At 41.0% G+C, this 22,497-nt stretch overlaps 1 protein-coding gene across 1 annotated transcript in view; it reads left to right on the forward strand.

The window, feature by feature from the left end:
- ptprt (protein tyrosine phosphatase receptor type T) overlaps positions 1–22,497 on the forward strand; it is a 186,871-nt gene that overhangs the window by 78,962 nt on the left and 85,412 nt on the right. The window contains 4 exon segments of the mRNA XM_072451758.1: positions 34–214; positions 5,776–5,885; positions 16,358–16,559; positions 18,640–18,742. Coding sequence (XP_072307859.1) covers positions 34–214; positions 5,776–5,885; positions 16,358–16,559; positions 18,640–18,742 — 596 coding nt within the window.

The following is a 22,497-nucleotide window of genomic DNA, read 5'->3' on the forward strand; positions in this document are numbered from 1 at the left end:
CTCACACCACACGTCTTGTATTTATCTCTCCAGGTGCAGTACCAGTATGTGTTCAACCAGCAGGAGTTTTCGGCTGAAGAGCTGATCCCGACTTCGTCCCATTACACTCTGCGAGGTCTGAGGCCCTTCGTAACAGTGAGACTCCGACTGGTCCTGGCCAACCCCGAAGGCAGCAAAGAGAGCGAGGAGATCGTCAAGCAAACGGAGGAGGATGGTGAGAGCTTGGAATTCGGACTTCCATTACCGTATTTTCCGGAGTATAAATCACTTCGGTTTATCTGTCGCACCAGCCAAAAACTGCATCATAGAGAAGAAAAAAACATATATAAGTCGCACTGTAGAATAAGGGGACATTTATTTTGATAAAATCCGCCAACTCTGGATGTAGACAAAGTGCCGAATCCTCTTCTGCGTCGCTTAGAGCCTAGAGCGCTCTCTTGTGGTTGCCAGGGTGAAAATAACAAACAAAATGATAGAATAATGTGTTAATAATGTCACATATAAGTCGCTCCGGAGTATGAATTGGCCAAACTATGAAAAGAGTTTGGCTTATAATGCGGTAATACGGTACTTCTAGTTCAGGAAAGTGCTGTTGACTTCATACAGTTTATAGCTTGTATAAACTGCTACTTGTGAAAAAAGGAACAAATGATATTACTGATACATTTTAGATGGCATTTTGTTGGATGAGAACCATAAGTAAGGAACTACCAGGGATAGAACATGTTTTGTCCAGTTGAGGAATGCACAAGATCTTACTACTTTATCTTCAGCTCTGTATTGGGGACAGAAACAGATTTCCCCTCCAACTCAGTAAATATGTACTTAGGACTGGGAATGCCAGGGTACCTCATGATTCGACATGATATACCATTGTTCCCAACCATTTTCACCCAATGACCCCTATTTTACATGTGGATATGTTGACGACCCTAACATTCTTCTCTTACCTGAGATGCCACTGCCTTATAATGATAAATATATAAGTTTTTCTGGTCAAAAGAGATGTAACAGCACAGTATTACTTTAAAGAAGCAATTAACATGCCATCCCTTCATCAAAACTCACACAATCTAGTTCTAACCTCTGTTCTAAAAAAAACCTGAGAATCTTTGAATTCCTGCAATATACGATACTCGACTTATGATTCAAGAATATCAGGATTTGGCGTTACATGCAATTATTGATGTATTGCTCATGATATTCTGCAATATGTCACTATTTTTGTAAGAGCCAAACACATTTTGTAAACTTAAAAATAAAATACTCACAATTTAATCATCGAAACAGTGAATATGTCAAAGGTTTCTCCAAAGATACATTTAAATTGTTACAAAATCCATCCATCCATCCATTTTCTACCGCTTGTTCCCTTTCGGGGTCGCGGGTGACTGGAGCCTATCCCAGTGACTTCGGGCCTTAGGCGGGGTACACCCTGGACAGTGGCCAACTCGTCGCAGTTGTTACAAAATAATTTATTTTATTTTATTTAGTAAAATATACCAAAATGAGTATCATGACATATCGATATCTACATATTTTTGCACACCTCTAATGTACATGTCATACATTCTGCACATTTATTTCAGAAAGCTACTTTAGATAGCTATAGCATTGTTAGCACCATTAGCAAATCATGAAAAATCTCAAATCTAACAATTCCTAGCATCCTAATTATCACCTTGTTGAGTTCATCACACTTTTCACCACTTTCAGAGGCCAGAGCAGGGTTTGCCGTCACTTTAAGGTATACTTTTGATTCTTCGAAAACAATATGCGTTAGAATCTTGTTTATTCAGACTAAACATCCACCTATAGAAAGCCATCTTCATTATGAAAGATGAAAATGTCACAATCAAGCTCACGCTGCTGGAGAACACACGGCGCAAACAGATTACAAGATTGTACAAAGTGACTTACAAACAGAAAACATTTTCACCCGAAACCAGGGACATAAGCGTGCGTTGTTGATACATACGTTATCTTCAGCGGTTGAGTCAGTGGTGTCTCTCAGCGTGGCTCAAGGATTTTCTCTGCTCAATTAGCTGCAGCGCTAAATAATGGATGTATAGACGAGAGCGCCTCCAGGGAAAAGAATTAAAGCTAAATATTGAAAAGAAACGCACGGTTAGCCAAGAGTAAGTATCAATCGCACGCCAACAAAAGCGTCTGATTCTGTGGCCTTGAGCGGGACGAGCCCAGCATTCAGCTGCTGCACTAATGTGTCTGATACTCGCGTTATTGAAGCTACGAAACTGCCACTTCTGGTGACTTTCCCGAGGCATTGTTTTGTATGTAAAAAACAGCCACATTCAGCCACAAATCCATTTTTTACAGACTTTAACTCTGTCACGATAGTCCAAAGCAGCCGCCGAGGACATTTTTTATCAATGTTGACTACGGATCTCTCGATGTCAACATGCCATACCACATTTTAAAGGCCAAAACTTACAGAATTCAGTCGCTTATGCATACATTGGCTTTTGATCATTGCACAAAATATGGCCCAAGTTACACAGGTTTTTGGTTTATTGTCAAATGGTTTGCTGTTGAGGAGTTACTATATTAGGTTAAAAATAATACACAATTCAACCGTACGTCAACGTAAAAAGGAGCAGCATTAAAGGTGCTCTACCTGCTTTTTATGTATAAACAACATGAAAAACAGAACTAGTTCATTTTAAACTCTTTACAGCAGTCCACACGTATCGCAAACTTACTTAAGGAAATCCCAGCATCCTAAATATTCACAGAGATGAGTTTAAAAGCGCTTTTCCCAACTCTTTGAGCCTGTGACTGTAAAGCTATCAGACATTAGCATGCTAAGGCTGCACTTCCTGCTTCTCGGAGAATAAAATGTTCTATAATCAGATGTAGATAAAGCACTGCGGTCTCCTTTTCACCCAAAGAGATGCATTTACAATATACATGTACTGGGCCCGTCCTTTACACTGATGTCCTTTACAGTGATCGCTCATGATAAATAACACAATTACTAACAAAGTAATCATTGGCATTTACGAGCCTCTTAATCAACATCGGATCTGAAACTTATCCACATCAGTCGGGCCCAAGTTTCCTTGTCCTCAAGCAGAACCATGCCAACTAATGCCATTAAACTGATAAAAACATGCTCCAATGATCTCACTACCTCGGGCCCCTGAACGTCTCCCAATCTCAAATCTCTGAAGGCCCAGATTGCACTTCAGGGGTATTTCACCTATATCTGCTGAACACACATGAATCTGGGCTAAAGTGAACGGGGAATAGAAGAAGCTTAAGGGATAGAAAAGTATAATTGTTTCCCAGTTAATTGTTTTTACTTTACCGTCGTTAATCTCCGTGTTGTAACGCAGTAATTAGGAAACAGAGCGGCGCTTGTTCACACAGAGGATAATTGCTGCTTGTAGCTAATGCCTTTATAAACCAGGGGCTCCACACACACACACACACACACACACACACACAGGGAAACACACTGAGAATTTCATTTTCACATTCTACCTGAGGAGCCATGCGTTTATGTATTCATCGTACAGGTTTTAATTGAGGGATTTGATTCGTACAACTCCAGTTTTCCGTCTGGTCCATGCATGTTCTCCCAAGTGTGTTTTTTTAGGCAAAACAGTTTTCATTTCTCCATGTCATTTTCAGACTAAATACATAAATAAGTAAACACATATCTTTGATCTGGTTAGAAATAAGGGTAACACTTAATTTTTTTAGTTTTAGCAAGACATAACCATCCCAAATTGGTAAGTGGTAATTGGTGTTTACTAGTTAGTGGTTGTGTTTATAAATTAATTACACTTATTAATGTTTACTAAGATAAAAGTGTTCATACAAAAGTACCTTGCTAACAATGCTTATGAACAGTAATTATTAAAATATTGAAATGGGAAAAATTGGTGACACGGGATCGATATTATGAGCTGCTTAAGTATTTTTTTGGTATATTTTACTCGATCATTTTGTGACATTGCTATAATTTTGTTGCTTGTTTAAGGAAAGGAAACTTGTTTACGCAATACATTTGATATTTTCATTGTTCTGATTATTAAAATGTATTTATTTCATATCTAATCGTGATCATATGATTTAACAAAGAAATGCCTTTGTTAAAATTTATTTGGTTTTAATGTTTTTTTTAGATATCGCAGAATCATGTGCAATGTAATGGTTATTATGTGACCGTGCGATTCTCAACTTAATAATGGAAAGAAAATAGTTAATTGCTGAAAACTTGAAAAATACTGCCAGAGACAAACAAATAATATCTTTCAATGTATCAACTAATAGCACTTTTCTTCTAGTTAGTCACGAATATGTGGTCCATAAATTATAATCCGTGTTAATTGAATAAGACACAGCGTCACATTTCAGCAGCAGACTACAGTTCTTGTTGAACATGTCTGACACCTCTGTGAGTGCGTGTGCGTGGGTGCTTGTGTGTGTGTGTGTGTGTGTGTGTGCGTCGGTGTGCATGGGCGCTTGTGTGTGTGTGTTTGTGTGTGTTTGTGTGTTTGTGTGTGTGTGTGTGTGTTTGTGTGTGTGTGTGTGTTTGTTTGTTTGTGTGTGTGTGTTTGTGTGTTTGTGTGTGTGTGTGTGTGTGTTTGTGTGTGTGCGTGCGTGTTTGTGTGTTTGTGCGTGTGTGTGCCGCCTTCACAAAAAAGTGTGAATCTACCTGTGACCTCAACAACCTGGTTACCGAGTAGATCTGACTATAATTAAACTGAACACTTTTATCATAGGTTATTCTGCAGTTTACTTACACAGTTTATTATGTGTATAAATTATAACATTGCTAATATTTTTTCCTGAGAAACTGATAAAGCCAGGTTTAAAGTTTACAATTATAGAACAACAAATCAAAGTTGGAGATTGTAAAGTTTAGTGCAGTGCTTCTCAAAGTTGTTCTGTTCCGCCCCTTAAAACAACAACAATTGAAACTACATAATTGCCTATTAGCCTGAAATATAATAATAGAGTTTAGGCCAAATGGCATTATTTTCATTCACAGTTGGTTTGTGCATAAAGCTATAGAAATGGCACAACACAGAGCCTCACTGCCCTGAGTGCTCTCCCCTCTCTTCTCCTGCACACAGGGCAGACAAGTTTAAAAGTTAGACTAGAAAAGTGGAGGGAGGAGACAAGTGCAAAGTGACAGGACAGAAGCACGGGCGAAGGGACAGAGGAGTGTGTATGTAGATGCGAATTTAAAGGCAGATTTTTTATGTCTCTATGTTTATGCATTTTGAACTTCCTATGGGGATGTCACAAAAACACATTTTTGAGTCACGATTATTGTGAGGGGAAATATTGTGATTTGTGTGGTTCCCCTTTGTGCTCCAGCTCAGTCAGCGCACTGACTAGCTTGCACTGTTGACTCGTACTAGTGTGGACCTCCATTTGTAACGGACCAGTCAATTTGATTATTCAAGTGTACTCCAGAAAAAAATTGTATAAACAGATGTAGCATGTTGACACTCACACACACATACACGTGTGTATGATTCTCACAAATAACCTACCGTAGCCATAAATATTTCTGGTAATTGAAAAACTGGTTAATCCTGACATCCCTAATTCCATATAAAGCTGTGGATGTTGATTAACGGCAATAATAAAGCATCTATAGGATTGCTTGTATGTTGAGAGGCCAAAGTGTCCAAAAAATAAATAGAAGCGTTTTCACTTAACACAACCCTCATAGTGAACCTCAAATGTACAAAAGGTGTAGAATGTAACAGAGTTGTTTTTAATTGCTTTGTGCAGTCCCTGGCTCAGTGCCCATGGAGTCTCTTCAGAACACAGCATACGAGGACAAGATCTTCCTTCAGTGGAAAGCTCCCAACGAGACCAACGGAGTCATCACTCTCTATGAGGTAAGGACCGGATTCAACAGCACACAATTTACTGTTATTACTGAAATGTGACTTCTCTCTATGCAAGAAGTGAAGGAGTTGTGGTTCCCAGGCAACACTTAGGCCAGAGTCAGACGCTGAGGCGGTTGGTGTCACTCTGTGTGTCATTGTTTGTGAAGTTTATTCGGGTTGAAGTGGAGTGGAGCCCTCCATGTAATGAATTATTGACCTGCGCTGTGTGTGTGTGTGTGTGTGTGTGTGTGTGTGTGTGTGAAACACATGAGACGGACTGCTGTTGTTCCCTGTTGTCTAATAAATCTAGAGAGATGGGGGTTAAATATCCTAGATCAAACACCATCTTTGTTGCAAGCTGAAACGATTAAGGCTGCGTTCACATTTTGAAAACTGGGACTAAACGGAACCCTCCTACGGTCAAGGCCAGGGCTAAACCGGGAGTCAAACAGGACCAAATGAAAGTAAAAGCCTTGGAGCCTTGGAGCTACTCTTTCATGCTGCTTTACCGCAACATGTAAATACATCTAACATTTGTGTGCGTGAAGGCTAATTCCAGTAATGAATCTATTCAAATGTGTATTCAAAAAAGATGCTATGCCCCGAAGAAGGCCCCACGCAGAGTGCCTCGGATCATTCTTTTGTCGATCTGATACTGAAGCGCACCTGACCTTTCACTCCATCGACCCAAGCGCTCTGCTTTCTCATATGCTATTGTGGATATTGATCAAATTATTGTCATGGCTGTGTCCTATTTATCATGAGTCAAGACGATCTTGCTGCATATGGGTCACAATGAACTATTCTGTGTATTTTAACTATTCTGTGTATTTTCTAATCATCTGTGGACTAGTCTAAACAATCTTAAAGCGGACGTCATAGCGAAGGTCAGGCCATGTTTATCAGACCCAAGCAACAGCGATATAAAACACAGCTAATTCTTGTGACGGGTCGAATCTCAGCTGCAAGACGAACAACACGCTACTGTTTTGCCTGTTTTTCCATGTTTTCATCAAATAAAGAACTTGAGAACGATCCTCGCCTCCCGCAGTCTGTATAGACTAAACTTCGACAGAATTGGTGGAGGATGCGGGTCTCTCATCGTGCTTGGAAAGGAAACATCTGAATTTTGCTCTAAACGATTCCCTTCTGGATGTCGGCTGACGACGCAGAGCGTCCAGTAACGGTTCAGCTGGGAATGATGGAGAACAAGGACCGAGCCGAAAGAGAGACAAGAGGAGTGGATTGCCAGTTTATTTTTGACTCACAATTGTGACTGGGACATTCAACAAAAGTAAGGCAGAAACCTCTTGTATTTATTACAAAAATCTGCACATTGAAAATGCTAAATTTGCCAAAACTAGACCTAAATTTTCCACATTGTATGAATTTAGTGAATGTTAGCTCATTAGTTTAGACAATCAGTTGGACTGATTTAAAGAAGAGTTGGACTCCAAAACACGTTGGACGTGTAAAAGTACGTACAATCAGTTGGACTGATTTAAAAGGGAGTTGGACTCCGGAAAAAATAAATAAAAATAAAAATAAAACGTGGGACGTGAAGGTAACTAAAGGGAACTAAGAAAGCTATTACTTGGCTTAAAGCATTCTACTGACAAGATTAACTACCCTCTGTGGCTAGGTGGAATTTTTATTTATTTAGTTAATTTCATTTTTTCAAGTTTGTATTCTATTTACATTAAAATTTTTTTTTTTTTTTTATTTAATTTATTTTTTTTATTCGATTTTTTTATTTTTATTTTAAATCTTTAATTTTAAAATTACATTTTAATATCATTTTTTTCCCTAAACGTATTTCATTTAATTATTATTCTTATAATTATTGTTCGAATTATAATAATAATAGTTATTATTATTAGTTGTATTGTTTTGTTTGTTTTTGAAATACCACTGACTGCCACACTTTTTTATTATCAAATAATAATAATAATCAAACATTTTAAATTAAGATACAGATAAATTAAATAAAATGGACCTTATTCCAGTCAAAATGAATAAATTTTTGAAGGATCTTGAAAACACAATCCGTGCAAATGAACAAAACCCAAAGGAAGCAAAAAAGCAAACAACACAAATGAAGAACCTCTTCCAAAAATATGCAGAGAAAAGATTGATTAATCACGGTGATGAAGCTGTGGCTCCCACAGAACAACAATGGAATTGTATTCATGAATATCATCAATCTAAGGTCCTGCATTACAAAACACATCAGATTTGGACAGTGAAAGGAAAAACTGTTGACAAAAAGAAACTGAAAGAACATGAAGAAAAATTATCATTTTCAGTGAAACTACATAAAATGGCAAAAGACATTTTAATCAGAAGAGACTATTTTTGGCCAATATTCAGGTGAAACCAGAAGAGCATCAAACAATCAGAAAAAACAAAATTAAACAGAAAAACAGAGCCGATAAGCGCATTCCTTTTGGAGCGAATAACAAAGATGAAGGCTCTAGAACAGAGGAAGAGAGCGAGCAGACTGGGGTACAAGGTCGACGTCACAGCTATAGCGCCCCCCCACCTCTGGCCAAAGGAGAACTGCAGTGCCCCTCCTCTGAAAACAAACATCATAGCGCATATGCACAACTGGCGAAAGAACTCAAGAAAATTATGACAGACACGGAACAAGAAAAAACAGTTCCCCACACTTCTACTCCAGCGGCTCCTCCCCTGCAGGGCTCATCCATGGATTCATCTATGATAAAAGATGCAATCAGAACCATACCACTGCTGCCAACGAAACATGCTGTAGTCTCGGGTACTCTGACTATGGTCCCGTCAGAACCCACTCAAGAACAAAGACAGATGCAGGATTTGAAGGAACAGGTGTTAGCTTTGACAACATTGGTTTCCAGCCAAAATCACATCTCCAAATTCATGCTCGAGCAAACAGTGGCTCAAAAAGAACAACTTGCCACCAATGCATGGTCCCCACCTGGGTTGGCTTCGGACACAGATGAAGAAAGAAGATTACAACGACTACTGAAAGAAAAGGAACGGGAAGTGGCGGCTGATCTACGCAGGAAACAAAAAGAAAAAAACTTGGACGAAAGGGGGAACCAGTCACAGTCCTAGGAACTGGGCTAATAGAAGCTGAAAGTAAGAAGCAAGTACAGCAGAAACTCCACATTCAAAGAGGAGTGGAACAACAGAAGAAAACGGGTTCAGACCCATTTGTGTCAACACCAAATCAATATGTGGTGGGAGCATACACAGGAATGGTGGATGAGCATGGATACGACAACGCTATCTTGAGTGGAGAACTTCACCCGCTCCCCGTCCACAAGGGTCCCAAGGAGGAAGAGGATGAATTTTCTAGCAATGAAGAGGCTCCTCCACTTATTGCACCTCTCCGAATGACTGCAAGTAACCAAGAAGTGTACCAACCATTCGCACTGAAAGATCTAGAAGGGCTGATGTTAAAACTTCCCGAACTGACACAAGGTGCGCCGGTCTTCCTCAGAGCATTGACCACGAATACTGCAGGAGAAACACTTTGCTGGGGAGATGTATCTGCAATTCTTATAAGAGCAACAGATGAGAATACGGCGGCCAGGATCCGTTCTGAAGTATCCAAACAGATTCATGCTCCAGTTAGAGCATCCACATCATTTGCCACCATAAAGCCTCAGTTAACTCAGGTACTTAAAGGAATGTATCCCACCTGCCTTCCTGACGCACTGTTGGCTCTGGAAATGAAAAATGGTGAAGACTACTTTATATATAAGCAAAGAGCTAAAGCACAGTTCCATGATGCAACTGGAGAGCCCATACAACCTGGTACTGGCAACACTATCATGTTCTTTTCTACTCTGGTGAAAGGACTACCCAAATGTGTCCAGGATCATTTGGCTGACGTTGTTGGTCTTTACTCAAAGACAGAAAAAGAGTTTGATGCCAACTGCCAACATCACGTTGCTAAGTACCTGAAGGGAAAAAAAGGACGGAATGAGGATATGGAAAAAATGAAAATGGCAAAGATCAAATTACAACTCAAAAAGCTCCAAGAAGAGGTGAATGATAAAAAAAAGGAAAATAAGTCTGCCAAGGTAATGGCTGTGGCAACAGAAGATAATCCAGTGTCAGACAGTGCCCAACAGATTGCTATGGCGGTTAAAATGGTCATGGGACAAGTACAACCCATTATGGCACAACCACAGGCCGTCCCATCCGCCACAGGACCAAAGAACAACACATCTGCTTCAGAAATCATCTACAATCAAGGACGTGAACGTAATTCATTCTCTCATGGAAGAGGACGTGGGGCAGGAGCTGGAAGAGGACAAAACAGGTTCAGCGTGACTCCTGATCAGTGCTTAAACTGCTTTGGAACTGGACATTGGGCTCAAGACTGCCCCCAAGGGCAAACACAAAGAGGTCAACACCAAATGGCCCCAAACCAACCTGGCCAATTTCAAAGACGGCAAAGGATGAATATAAGTCAACCCATGTCAAGCCAGAATCATCTACCACCACCCTTGCCCCTTGTGGTCTCCCTGGTTATACCACATCTTTGGGCCTTGGGGTGGCACTGTTTCTGTTTTTCACCATTATTGTTATTGCCTGTGTATTGATTATGATTGGATGCTGTGCAGTCTTAGATCACTTATAGAACGCTTGATTGCATCTGCTCTTACTGGACAACCCGCTTATCTTTTGACCCTGATTACATACGCTATTACTCTGCCAAACACGAATCTAACTCTGATAGTGACAAGACTCCTAGACTTTTTCCAGAATCTGATTACTACATCCCACCATGTGTTTACACTAACTGGGGATGCTCCTTGTCTCACACCGTTTTATGTCCATGATGGGTTATGTTTAATAAATGTTTTCTTTTGTTGAGTTGCGATATTATACAATGATTTAATATGATTTTTAAACAGTTAGTATGTTTTTGGGGGGTTTACGTTCTATTATTTTGTGAGGTTGCGTCTGGCGCCTCTTGAGTGTGATCACATGTGGATGTGATCAAAAGGGGGAATTGTGGATATTGATCAAATTATTGTCATGGCTGTGTCCTATTTATCATGAGTCAAGACGATCTTGCTGCATATGGGTCACAATGAACTATTCTGTGTATTTTAACTATTCTGTGTATTTTCTAATCATCTGTGGACTAGTCTAAACAATCTTAAAGCGGACGTCATAGCGAAGGTCAGGCCATGTTTATCAGACCCAAGCAACAGCGATATAAAACACAGCTAATTCTTGTGACGGGTCGAATCTCAGCTGCAAGACGAACAACACGCTACTGTTTTGCCTGTTTTTCCATGTTTTCATCAAATAAAGAACTTGAGAACGATCCTCGCCTCCCGCAGTCTGTATAGACTAAACTTCGACACTATTCAAATCCTTTCTCATATGCTATTCAAATCCTTAGTAAATAGATTATTCTTAAAATACACAGCAGGAAAAATGCATTAAAATCACAAAGAAATTATAGACCAAACTCCATCCTTGAACATTCTTTGTTTTCCTCTCTCTCTCTCTCTCGCTCTTGCACTATTATATTATATTTACTTGTGTTGCATTAAATCTGCGCGTTACCCATCAAAACATTCTTTAATTACCGTTTGCTTACTTTATTCTTGTAAATGACTAGGTTTAATCTTGTCCCCTTCAGAGTATATCGTAAAAGCAATATTCTGTGACTAAATCAGACGCTGCTGTAGTATTTTACAGGAATATAAGTAACAATATGCAAATCACTGTTTGATATTATCACAATATTCATTTCACGGTGCAATTTCTTTTTTATTGGTTTTGGGGCCTCATTAATTATTAGCGCAGCAATAGCTATTCTTCCTGGGCTCCACATAAAACAACACATAAGAGAGAGGCTTAAACAGATACACATAACAGTTATTCATGTCATCTGCACTTTAATCAAGCAAGAGATCATGGTCTGTGTTGCCGTGGATCTCACAATTCGATATATTGTGACAGCCCACGGTATTATTGCGAGAACTGTGACTGTACAATATAATATAACACAATATAACAAACAATATTTGGGTTAATATTACATTCCTTGTATTTAATCTATTTTAAACACAAAATTAAGGGCCATAAGCCGCGCTAGGACTGGACGGTTTCCCCTCCTGACGTACTCCTAAACACTGCAATTAGCTTCAATTATTTCAACACACCCGAGATTATTGTTATCCCTCAATGTATTCACGTAATAATAATGATAATATGAATTGAATAATCGTCATTCTATTATCCCTCTACTTTTGTCTGATTTTCTATATGTATATTGTAGGGGCCCCTTGCCATTGTCTTGGGTCTAATTCATCTGCTCCGTTCGGTGCTTGAAAGATGGGAACACATTTTAAATGTGAGGAGCAGCACACGACTGGAGGCCCTTTAGATGTAGCAGATGAGGCCTTTAATCCGTCAATAGCTGCAATTATAGTCATTATCCCTAATAGCAGCGCTTTGTGTGAACTCTCTGATATGTTTAACACAGGGGCACACGGTACATTGATATTAATGAAGTAGCAGCGTGCAGGTCCAAATGAACTGCACTCCCCACAGACACATGTGGACTGAGAAGAGGAAGGTCTAATGGAGGTGTGGGTTTTCTACTGCGGCGCCTTTGTCCTGGAGAAGACAGAGGACAGACTGATGTGAGGGGAATGACAGCAATTACACCAGAGAGCAGCTTAAGGGACGAGATTGTAAATGATATGGGAGGGCTACATGCGAGGAGAAACCACAGAATTACTGAAAAAAACGGGTCGGCAAAATTATGTTCCGTGGATTTGGTTCGTTGTAATGTGAAATGTAAGCGTTCTTGCGGCTTTAAACGTGCCTTTGGTCACCTCGCCATTAGTGTTCTCTAACTTGAAATAATGTTTATATTTGGAAAACGTGCTTTAAAACTACACTTGAGAAACCGTGTAATTGAAGCCCTTAGGCAACGTGACTGCTAAACTAAAGTGACACGTTTTGACCGCAGAGCGAGTCCGGTGACGGTGTATGGTCTTAAAAAACGGCTCGGGAAAAGCCTGTCTTTTTACCTTGGGAAAATTGAAACGGAGTGATTTGAAGATGACCCCATAAACAGGATTAATGAAACCGGTGCGGATGAAGCGAAATACCACTCCGGGTATATGTTTTTGACGAGGGAACAACAATATATCATGGTTAAAAGCTTAAAAAAGTATTATTTTTGTATAATGTGTCCTAAAATTTACAACACTTACATTTACAATACATTTTTTCAATTACAAGTGTTTAGAAAATACTCACAAATCCGACCTGTCTCCTTTATACATTTAATGCCATATTGTGGAATATTATTGGAAAGCAAAAACATCTCAAGTTACAGTGTGCATCTTTAATACACAGCGAGACGATTGACATATTGATAGAATGATTTATTATGTAAAAGAATTGAAAACATTACCATGCATTTTCCTGTTTTTTGTTAATTTCTATTGCATACACGTTCTGTCCTAACATCAGTATCTCTTCATTTATCTTGTCGACCTTGTAAAACTGATACAAGTACTCTTCTTGCAGTATTCCAGAAATATATGCATTAGAAAACCTCTGTACGTCCGATACTTCCCCTCTCTCAGATAGTTTTCTTCTGTGTCGATAATGGACTATATTTAGTGTGGCCTTGAGCTCAGATCCCATTGACTCTGCCACTGAGACCGTCTGCTCTGGAGGGACGGCGCTACTATTTGCTTTCTCCTTTGCACGTTAAAGCGGCCATTTACTCAGCAAAAATTGTGTTATGGTAAGCGTCCAAGTCAATACAATCCATGCCTGGATGCTAATTGATACTAAAGTTTGTAGCACAACTTGATACTCTCTTAAACAACCATCAATACTGCAAGAAATCACAAGAATAGGACAGAATTGGACATTTCCTGAATACCGTATTTTCTGGACTACAAGTCGCACCAGCCAAAAAATGTATAATAGAAAAGAAAAAACATCTATAAGTCGCACTGGAGTAGAAGTTGCATTTTTTGAGGAAATGTATTCGATAAAATCTAAATTTCGTCTTGAAATGCAATTTAAAATAATAACAGATTAGAGAAAATGGTGAATAGGTGTACGTATGCTAACGCTAACACCTTCAGCTACATGACGCACAGACAATTGTGACAACTGTGGTAAGTGTCTGGTATGTTAACGTAACATATTAACAGTTATTCAGATAACTATAGCATAAAGAACATGCTAACACGTTTACCAAAGCATCAGTTTTACCCCAAATCACTAAATCCATTGAATTCTTCTTCCTCTGTGTCACTTCTAAACAACTCCACAAACTCCGGAGGTAGAGGAAGTGCATATTCTTCTTCTGCGTTGCTTAGAGCCTAGAGCGCCCTCTTAAGGTTGTCAGTGTGAAATTAACAAATAATGTCACATATAAGTCGCTCTGGAGCTATAGTCTGGATAATACGGTCTTAATCTAAAGGACATACATCAAAACAAGAATAAGAACATGGGGAAATATAAAAAAAATAAATTAGAATACTTTAATAAGCCTAATAAATCATGAACAAATACCTCATTCATGTTTATTGATAATGATTCAGACTTAGTAACTACTACACCTGACTTCAGTAGTTACTAAAGCCTTGTGTCCTGTAGGATTTGTCTGTTTGTTACGACCGAAGACCAATCTTGGTCACAGTGAGCCCTCCTCTAGCTGCATCTGTGATCAATAAGAAATGACCTGAATGCCTGAATATAGAGCGAGGCCATGCTATTTCTCTATTTGGATAAACATACTCAGGAGAATGGTGGAGGAGAAGAGGCGCCGTCCTTTTCCATTGTCATAAACAGAGCTGAGATGAAGTCTAAAAAGAAAGCTCCATTAGTCCAATCAGACGGCTCAATCAGGGCTGAGAGCTGCTAATCTGCTAAAAACGTATCGAATATTTGTACAAACACATAATCCTTTAGTTCCTTTTTAATTTTCTACCGACAGGGGCCTATCTTAGTGACTTTGGGCCTTAGGCGAACAGATAATTGTGTTGGTAAAATATGTGCTGACCTGCTCTTTATCTTATTGATGGGTTTAATGCAAGGAACTTTCACAATTATTGCAAATTTAATTACGACACATTCAAGCCTTGAAATAATTATTTTTACGTCCCTGTCAACATGATGATTGGTACCTTTTTATTATTGACAAAAAGTGATTCAAAAAAATTCTGGTTTATTGCACTAGTGCTTGAATGATACATATAATAGGAAATAATCATTTAAAATAAAAAAAGGTAACCAATTGGGAGCATACATGTTTTATCTTTCCTCCACGTTTACTCTTCTTGGAATGGCCCAGTGTTATCAGTGGTAAGTGATGGGAAAACAGAATTCCCAACCCAATCTGGCAATAACAGTAAACAGTAAGAAGGGTATTTATAGATTTTTTTCATTTCCCCCCCTTCTTTTTAGCATGAAAACACTGTATAATCCATGCAAGACTTACATCAATAATACAACTTTGATGACACTAAAACCTTTTAGTATCGATTTCCAACAGCCACAGGACTTCTTTGCTCCACTCTTTAGTCATAAAAGGTGAGAGCAACAGGTCTGTGTCTCCCACGAGCTGGCGCTTTGACACCCGAGCAAATGGACTCAATCCTAAACCCATTCATACGAAAACTTCAATATTTGTTAAAAGGACGGTCAATACGGGTGTGTCGTGCTCACCGCTGCGTTTGTGTCTTGACAAACGTGAACGCCAGCGGTTTGAAAAAAGACTGGCGAGGAGGCGGAGCAGTGCATTTGACTCTGTTTTCATGGGATTGTATGGTACGAACGACGAATATTGATGTTTACTGAAGAGTCAAGCTCCAACGAACAAAGAAAGGGGATGGTAGCTCAGTGGATTTAGGTGTGCTTCTATACCTCTTACAAAAGAGTACGATTTGTATTTGTGGAATTTCCAAGTTTGTCCCAATGTTTTCTGTATTTAAGGACACGCATTATGCTAAATTGACAAACATTAATGCTGTTCCCTCATCAAAAACATACTTGGATGGTTGTGCTTAGCTTCATTCACGCTTGTTTGATGAATCCTGTTCAGTAAGTCCTTTCTTTTTGAGCCTCAGAAAACACCCCGTTCCAAATGTCCCATATTTGTGACGTCATACTGTAGGTGGAACTCTGCAATCTTCTGCGCTGTTTTTAAGTCCATGAATCATCGGCAGACAGACAGTTTTGAGCATTTCTGCCGTTAAATTGTGCTCATTATGACTGTGCTAGGTTTGTTTCTCTAGCCTTTGCAAGTTCTTCTGCTGCCAGTAGATGAACTAACTCAATTCCTGATGTGGGAAAACGCCTGATGCGGTTTTAGAAGACACATTATCTAAAGATAGTCAAGAGCAGGACATAACAATTCCCCAAAAATGCCCGATATTTGTCCTTTACAGTCAGCACCCACTGTATCTTACACCTCTGTGTGATGTTGGCAGATCACGTACAAGGCCCTGAGCTCGTGGGACCCCAGCGCTGACCTGAGCACTCAGAGAGGGCGAGTCTTCAAGCTCCAAAATGAGACCCAGCACCTGTTTGTGGGGCTGTTTCCTGGGACCACGTACTTCTTCACCCTCAAGGCCTCCACCAACAAAGGCTTCGGGCCTCCAGTCACCTCCAGGATCACCACCAAGATCGCAGGTACCATTCTGTTTAGCGGCTCATAGCGCTAACAACAGGCTGCATTTAACTAACCGCCTCTGTATGTTTAGTTTGTGACAATAACAGCAGGGAGAGTCTGACCTGTCACTCACTTACATTCTCTCGTCAACTCTTTGTCCATCCAACGTCCATTTTCATATCTCCAGGACTTTTCCGTTGGAAATGTTACGGCCGTTACACAGAAAACAGGTTTTTAAAGTGCCGATGTAAAAGAGGTTCTCATGTTAATGGCTTTATGACGGAACGCTATTTTTAGAAACCTTTTCACCTTTTTTTATATGAACCATACTTTGTAAAGTACATTTTTGTGAGCTTTTAGCTGTTATAACGCTGTTTCATCATAGTTTACTCAAAGATGTGTTTCAATTGATTCATTCATGTGTGAATAATCCCGTATTGTCCTGCATTTGAGGCACAAGTGTTCAGAATAGTCCTGTTTTCACCAACCCCTTATCACAGCGCTGTACTTCCTCTGATTATTTAAACATTTTAGACTCTGGGTCAAACATGTAGGGTTAAAATAAGTCTTGCAGTTAAACAAACTTCAAACAAAACTTGGCTGTTCGCTATGGTGACATTTTACTATATAGACCATTATCAGCAATCGTTACTGACTCCATGACTTGCACGTATGTGAGTTCATGGGTGGCACAAAGGATAGAGTGCACAGCTACAACAGTGTCCGGCCCCTGTGAAGTGAGAGCAAACAGCGTCATATGATCACTTGCCGACCAAAACAGAGAGTTGCGCTGCGAGGCTAACTGTGATGCTAGCTGTGATGCTAACTCACTCAGGGGTCTCTAATCGACCTATAGACTGATATATGTCTATGACTGGATGTTAAAAGTGGCGACAGAGGTGAAGAAGTTGGACAAACTTGCCATGGATCTATCAGAGGAAAACCTGTGTCATTTGGAGCTGTGTCCACAGAGATGAGGGCTGATTTGCACAGTGAGCGCCATCATGCGGCGCTTTAGCTTTGGTTGCAAGTGTAAAACGAGTTTATGTATGCATTTTTCCGCATTATGGTGTTTAGGCAGAAGTATCACCATGTGCCTCGCTGTTGCCGATGTTTGTGCATCTCTTTCTTCTGAAATAAAGGAAAAGAGAAAGTTTTAGCCCAGACGCTGTGTGTCCTCCGCTAATTTTCATCGGCCGCTAGGCTCCGTGTCAGTAAACAGCCGGCTGTACCTGAGCACGACCAAAATGATTACATGTTTAAATGCCTGCTACTAGAGTCTAGTCATGTCTTTCTGTGGTGCACACTTTGATATTCAGATGCAAATCCAGTCTAACGTTTCCACACTACGAGACTGAAGCAGCTGCGACTGTCTTCACTACGGATGACTGGGATTCGGCACGACTGAAATCAGAGGAAAATTAGCGTAACATTTGCGTCCTCGGCTCTAAACGAGAGAACAAGAGTTTAATTGATAGCTTTTTGCCTCCCAGTACAAAAGGAATGTGATATCACAGAGAATGGTCTATAGAGGCTTATCAGTTCAAGTCAATGATCCCATTTTTATTATTAAGCCGTTTTAGATCAATATTCTGGTTGAGAATGAACAAAATATCAAATAATGTTAAAGTTTAATACTAAATATCCAAGACATATGTATTTGGTAAATTAATTTGCAATGATACATACAATAACAATGAGATGTTAACGCGTTAAAGTGTTAAAGCAGTTTTTCCTCTGCGTTTCCTCGCCATTATCTTAGTATTTTGACATTAAAAACATGTAAATGACAATCCACTGCTATGAAGAGGCGGGGCTTATCAGTTCTGCAGTCTTGAAAAGGAAGTCAGTGAACCTGTGTCTATTTCTAAGCCATTTTAGATAAATATTGTGGCTTACGATTGAGAAAAATGTAAAATGATGATCTACTTATGTTATAGTTCAGTACATGAAAACAAAGCATAATCCTGTACGTCTCCTTTAATCCATGGCAGTTACATGTTTGTTGCAGTTAGATTCATGCAGTACAAAAACAATGACGTTCTGTAAAGTCCTTTGTAACGTCTTCCTGTCCTGCGTCCTGTCCTGCTCAAACTACAGCTCCCATGATGCCCGAGTACGAGTCTGAAACGCCGCTGAACGAAACGGAGACCACCATCACCATTTTATTGAAGCCTGCCCAGTCCAGAGGAGCTCCAATCAGGTGAGGCTTTGGACGATTAGCGTTTGTTGTGATGTACTTTTTCCCCTCTCTCATTCAAGCCCACCGCAACTCCCTTCTCTAATTTTCTCCACTGCCATGCGTTTTAATTAAAAAAGTTGGACGAAGGAAAACAGATCTATGAAATGTGCGGCCTGAGCTTTAGTGGTCCACCGTAAATCCCACAATAGCAGTCTATTTACCTCCACAACACTGCACCGACGTTTTCTGCAGCAGAGGAAATTAAAGGGTGGATGAAAACAATTGGCATAACTTTAGAAATAGATGGGGTAGAGATTCTAAATGTTAGAGAAACTACATTTTTAGGAAGAGCTGAGCTGGAGATCTCACAGAAAAAATCCAAGCAATTGCTGTTTTGCAGTTCTCTCTAGATAGTACAGCATTATTAACGTTATCAACAACCCAATATCTGTCCCATAGTCGACAAACTAGAAACATACAGCCAATATTTGTGGCTGGCATGAGAATTGGCATCTTTCTAATGCATTTTTTGTTCAACTTAAAAGTATTGAAAATTCATGATATGACTGACTTAAACATCCTCAAAATAATGTTTAAAGGAGAGTGCAAAATATATAATATTATATTTCAAGCATTCAAAAATAAATAAATAAGTCAATACAATCTAAAAGGAACAGATATTCATTAAAAGAATAAAAATAGCTTTGCATTGCTGTGAAAATACTTCATTTATGAAATAATCCTGACAAAAAAACTATGGCATTTGAGAATAAAAACAACCACTTTAATTAAGTGTGAAAAAGAAAATGATGTTGTGAATACAAGGCCAAATAGGGGTTTCCAATTAATTCATATGTCATTTAAATATTGTTATGTTTTCTTAATATATTGTAATTCATACAACATAGAAAATGCCTGCTCCTTTTCAATTTTTTTGTTTTGTCTTTTACATTTGTTTTAAATTAAATGAAATACAAATAAGATAAGATAAGATAAGATAAGATAAGATATTCCTTTATTGTCCCACATGGGGAAATTTCATTGGTGCAACGCAGGTAGATACAGAGGTAGATACAGAAGAACAGATCACTTATAGGAAGTCTGAAAAACACTTTCAGTAGAAGATCTCCTATAAATAAATAAAAACTCCCATAGACAAATAAATAAATAAATACATAAATACCATTGCATGTGATCACGACAGTAATTGCACATGAATATGTGTCACGACAGCACATAGGTTGCACATGAATTGCACATGAATTCCAACAGCAATTGCACATATGACAGAATTGCACATGGTTAGGTCAGTATTGCGAGTGTTCAGTACTAACAGTTTTTGTTATAAAGTCTGACAGCAGCAGGAAGGAAAGACCTACGGAACCTTTCCTTCGCACATCGAGGGTGGATCAGTCTCTCACTGAAGCTGCTCTCCAGAGCGGAGAGAGTGTCCTGCAGGGGGTGACACTCATGGTCCAGCATAGATGTGAATCTAGCCAGGACCCTCCTGTCCCCCACCTCCTGCACCGAGTCCAGAGCACAGCCCAGGACGGAGCTGGACTTCTTGATGACTCTGTCCAGCTTCTTCCTCTCCCTCTCTGTGATGCTGCTGCTCCAGCAGGCCACACCGTACAGGAGGGCTGATGCCACCACAGAGTCGTAGAAGGTCTTCAGGAGTGGCCCTGTCACTCCAAAAGACCTGAGTCTCCTCAGGAGGTAGAGCCGACTCTGGCTCTTCCTGTACAGTGCGTCCGTGTTATGAGTCCAGTCCAGTTTGTGGTTCAGATGAACACCCAGGTACTTGTATGAGTCCACTCTCTCAATGTCCCGTCCCTGGATGTTCACTGGTGAGGGGGCAGTGGGGTGGCGTCTGCGGAAATCCACCACCATCTCCTTGGTCTTCCCCGCGTTGATGAGGAGGTGGTTCCGCTGACACCAGTCCACAAAGTCCTGCGCCAGTCCTCTGTACTCCGCGTCATCGTCGTCCGTGATGAGTCCGATGATGGCAGAGTCATCAGAGAACTTCTGCAGGACACAGCTGTCCGTGTCATGTCTGAAGTCTGCAGTGTAAAGGGTGAAGAGAGAGGGCGCGAGGACAGTGCCCTGGGGCGCCCCCACACTGCAGGTCCGAGTGTCAGACACACAGTTCCGGGCTCTCACAAACTGGGGTCGGTCTGTGAGGTAGTCCAGGATCCACTCTGCCAGGTCATACTCCACACCAGCCGTCTCCAGCTTGTCCCTCAGGAGCAGCGGCTGGATGGTGTTGAAGGCGCTGGAAAGATCGAAGAACAGGATCCTCACAGAGCTGCCAGGCTTTTCCAGGTGAGAGAGAGAGCGGTGCAGCAGGGAGATGACGGCGTCCTCCACTCCGATGCCAGACCGATATGCAAACTGCAGCGGGTCCATGGCTGAGCTCACGGTGGAGCGGAGGTGGTCCAGGACCAGCCACTCCAGTGTCTTCATCAGGTGGGACGTGAGAGCCACTGGCCTGAAGCTGTTGAAGTCTTTGGGGCGCGGTGTCTTAGGCACAGGTACCAGACAGGAGGTCTTCCAGACCTGTGGTACCACCCTCAGCTTCAGGCTCATGTTGAAGACATGCTCCACAACTCCACACAGTTCATCTGCGCAGGACTTAAGGAGCCTGGGGCTGATGCCATCAGGTCCTGCTGCCTTCCTCACTTTAATCCTCTTCAGCTCACTCCTCACCTGTGCTGCTGTGACAGTCAGTGGTTGGCAGGGGGACTGTGTGCTGGGGGGATGGGTGAGTCCAGGCGAAGTGGGGAGCTGATGGTCCGGGGCAGATAAGCGAAGAGGAACAGATGCAGGGCATTGTCCAGCTGTGGAAGAGGGAGCATGCAGCTGTGCAGGGGGAGGGGCGGGTGACCGATCAAACCTCAAGAAGTGAGCATTTAAATCATTCACCCACTGTAGATCCCCCTCTGTCTGGGCAGGGGGGATTTTGAAGCCCGAGATGGTTTTCAGGCTCCTCCACACTCCCTGAATGTTCTTTTGCTGCAGCTGCTCCTCCATCCTCCTCTTGTAGCCGGCCTCAGCCTGCCTGATCTTCCTCCTCAGCTCCTTCTGCACAGTCCTCAGCTCCTCCTTGTTCCCTGACCTGAAGGCTCTCTTCTTCTCCTTCAGCAGAGCCTTCAGTTCACGGTTAATCCATGGCTTGTTGTTTGGAAAACACCGCACCGTCCGGGAGGGAACAATGTTCTCAAAACAGAAGTTGATGTAGTCCGTGATGCACTCTGTGATGGTGTTGATGTCCTCCCCATGTGGGTCATAAAGCTCAGTCCAGACAGTGGTGCTGAAGCAGTCCCTCAGAGCCTCCTCGCTCTCAGCAGACCACATCCTCACCTCACGGGACACCACAGGCTGCCTGCGCACGATGGGTTCATACACAGGCCTCAGATGTACAAGGTTGTGGTCCGAGCTGCCCAGGGGAGGGAGGGGGGAAGAAGAATAAGCCTCCTTGGTGTTGGCAAAAAACAAGTCCAATGTTCTATTCTCTCTGGTGGGGCAGGTAACATACTGGGTGTATGTTGGTAGAACAGAAGAGGGAGAAGCGTGGTTAAAGTCACCAGAGATGAGGAAGAGAGCCTGTGGATGCTGTGTTTGCAGCCTACAAGTGCAGGAGAGCAGTGCTTCACAAGCATTTTCAGCATTGGCAGACGGGGCCACATAGACTGCGATCAAAATCACATGTGAGAACTCCCGGGGCAGATAGTATGGCCTCATGCCAATAGCCAATAGTTCAATATCCTTGTTACATA

The sequence above is a fragment of the Eucyclogobius newberryi genome, unplaced genomic scaffold (genome assembly GCF_026437365.1).
Source record: "Eucyclogobius newberryi isolate DKJ021-1_F unplaced genomic scaffold, fEucNew1.0.hap1 SCAF_19, whole genome shotgun sequence".
NCBI lineage: Eukaryota > Metazoa > Chordata > Actinopteri > Gobiiformes > Gobiidae > Eucyclogobius > Eucyclogobius newberryi.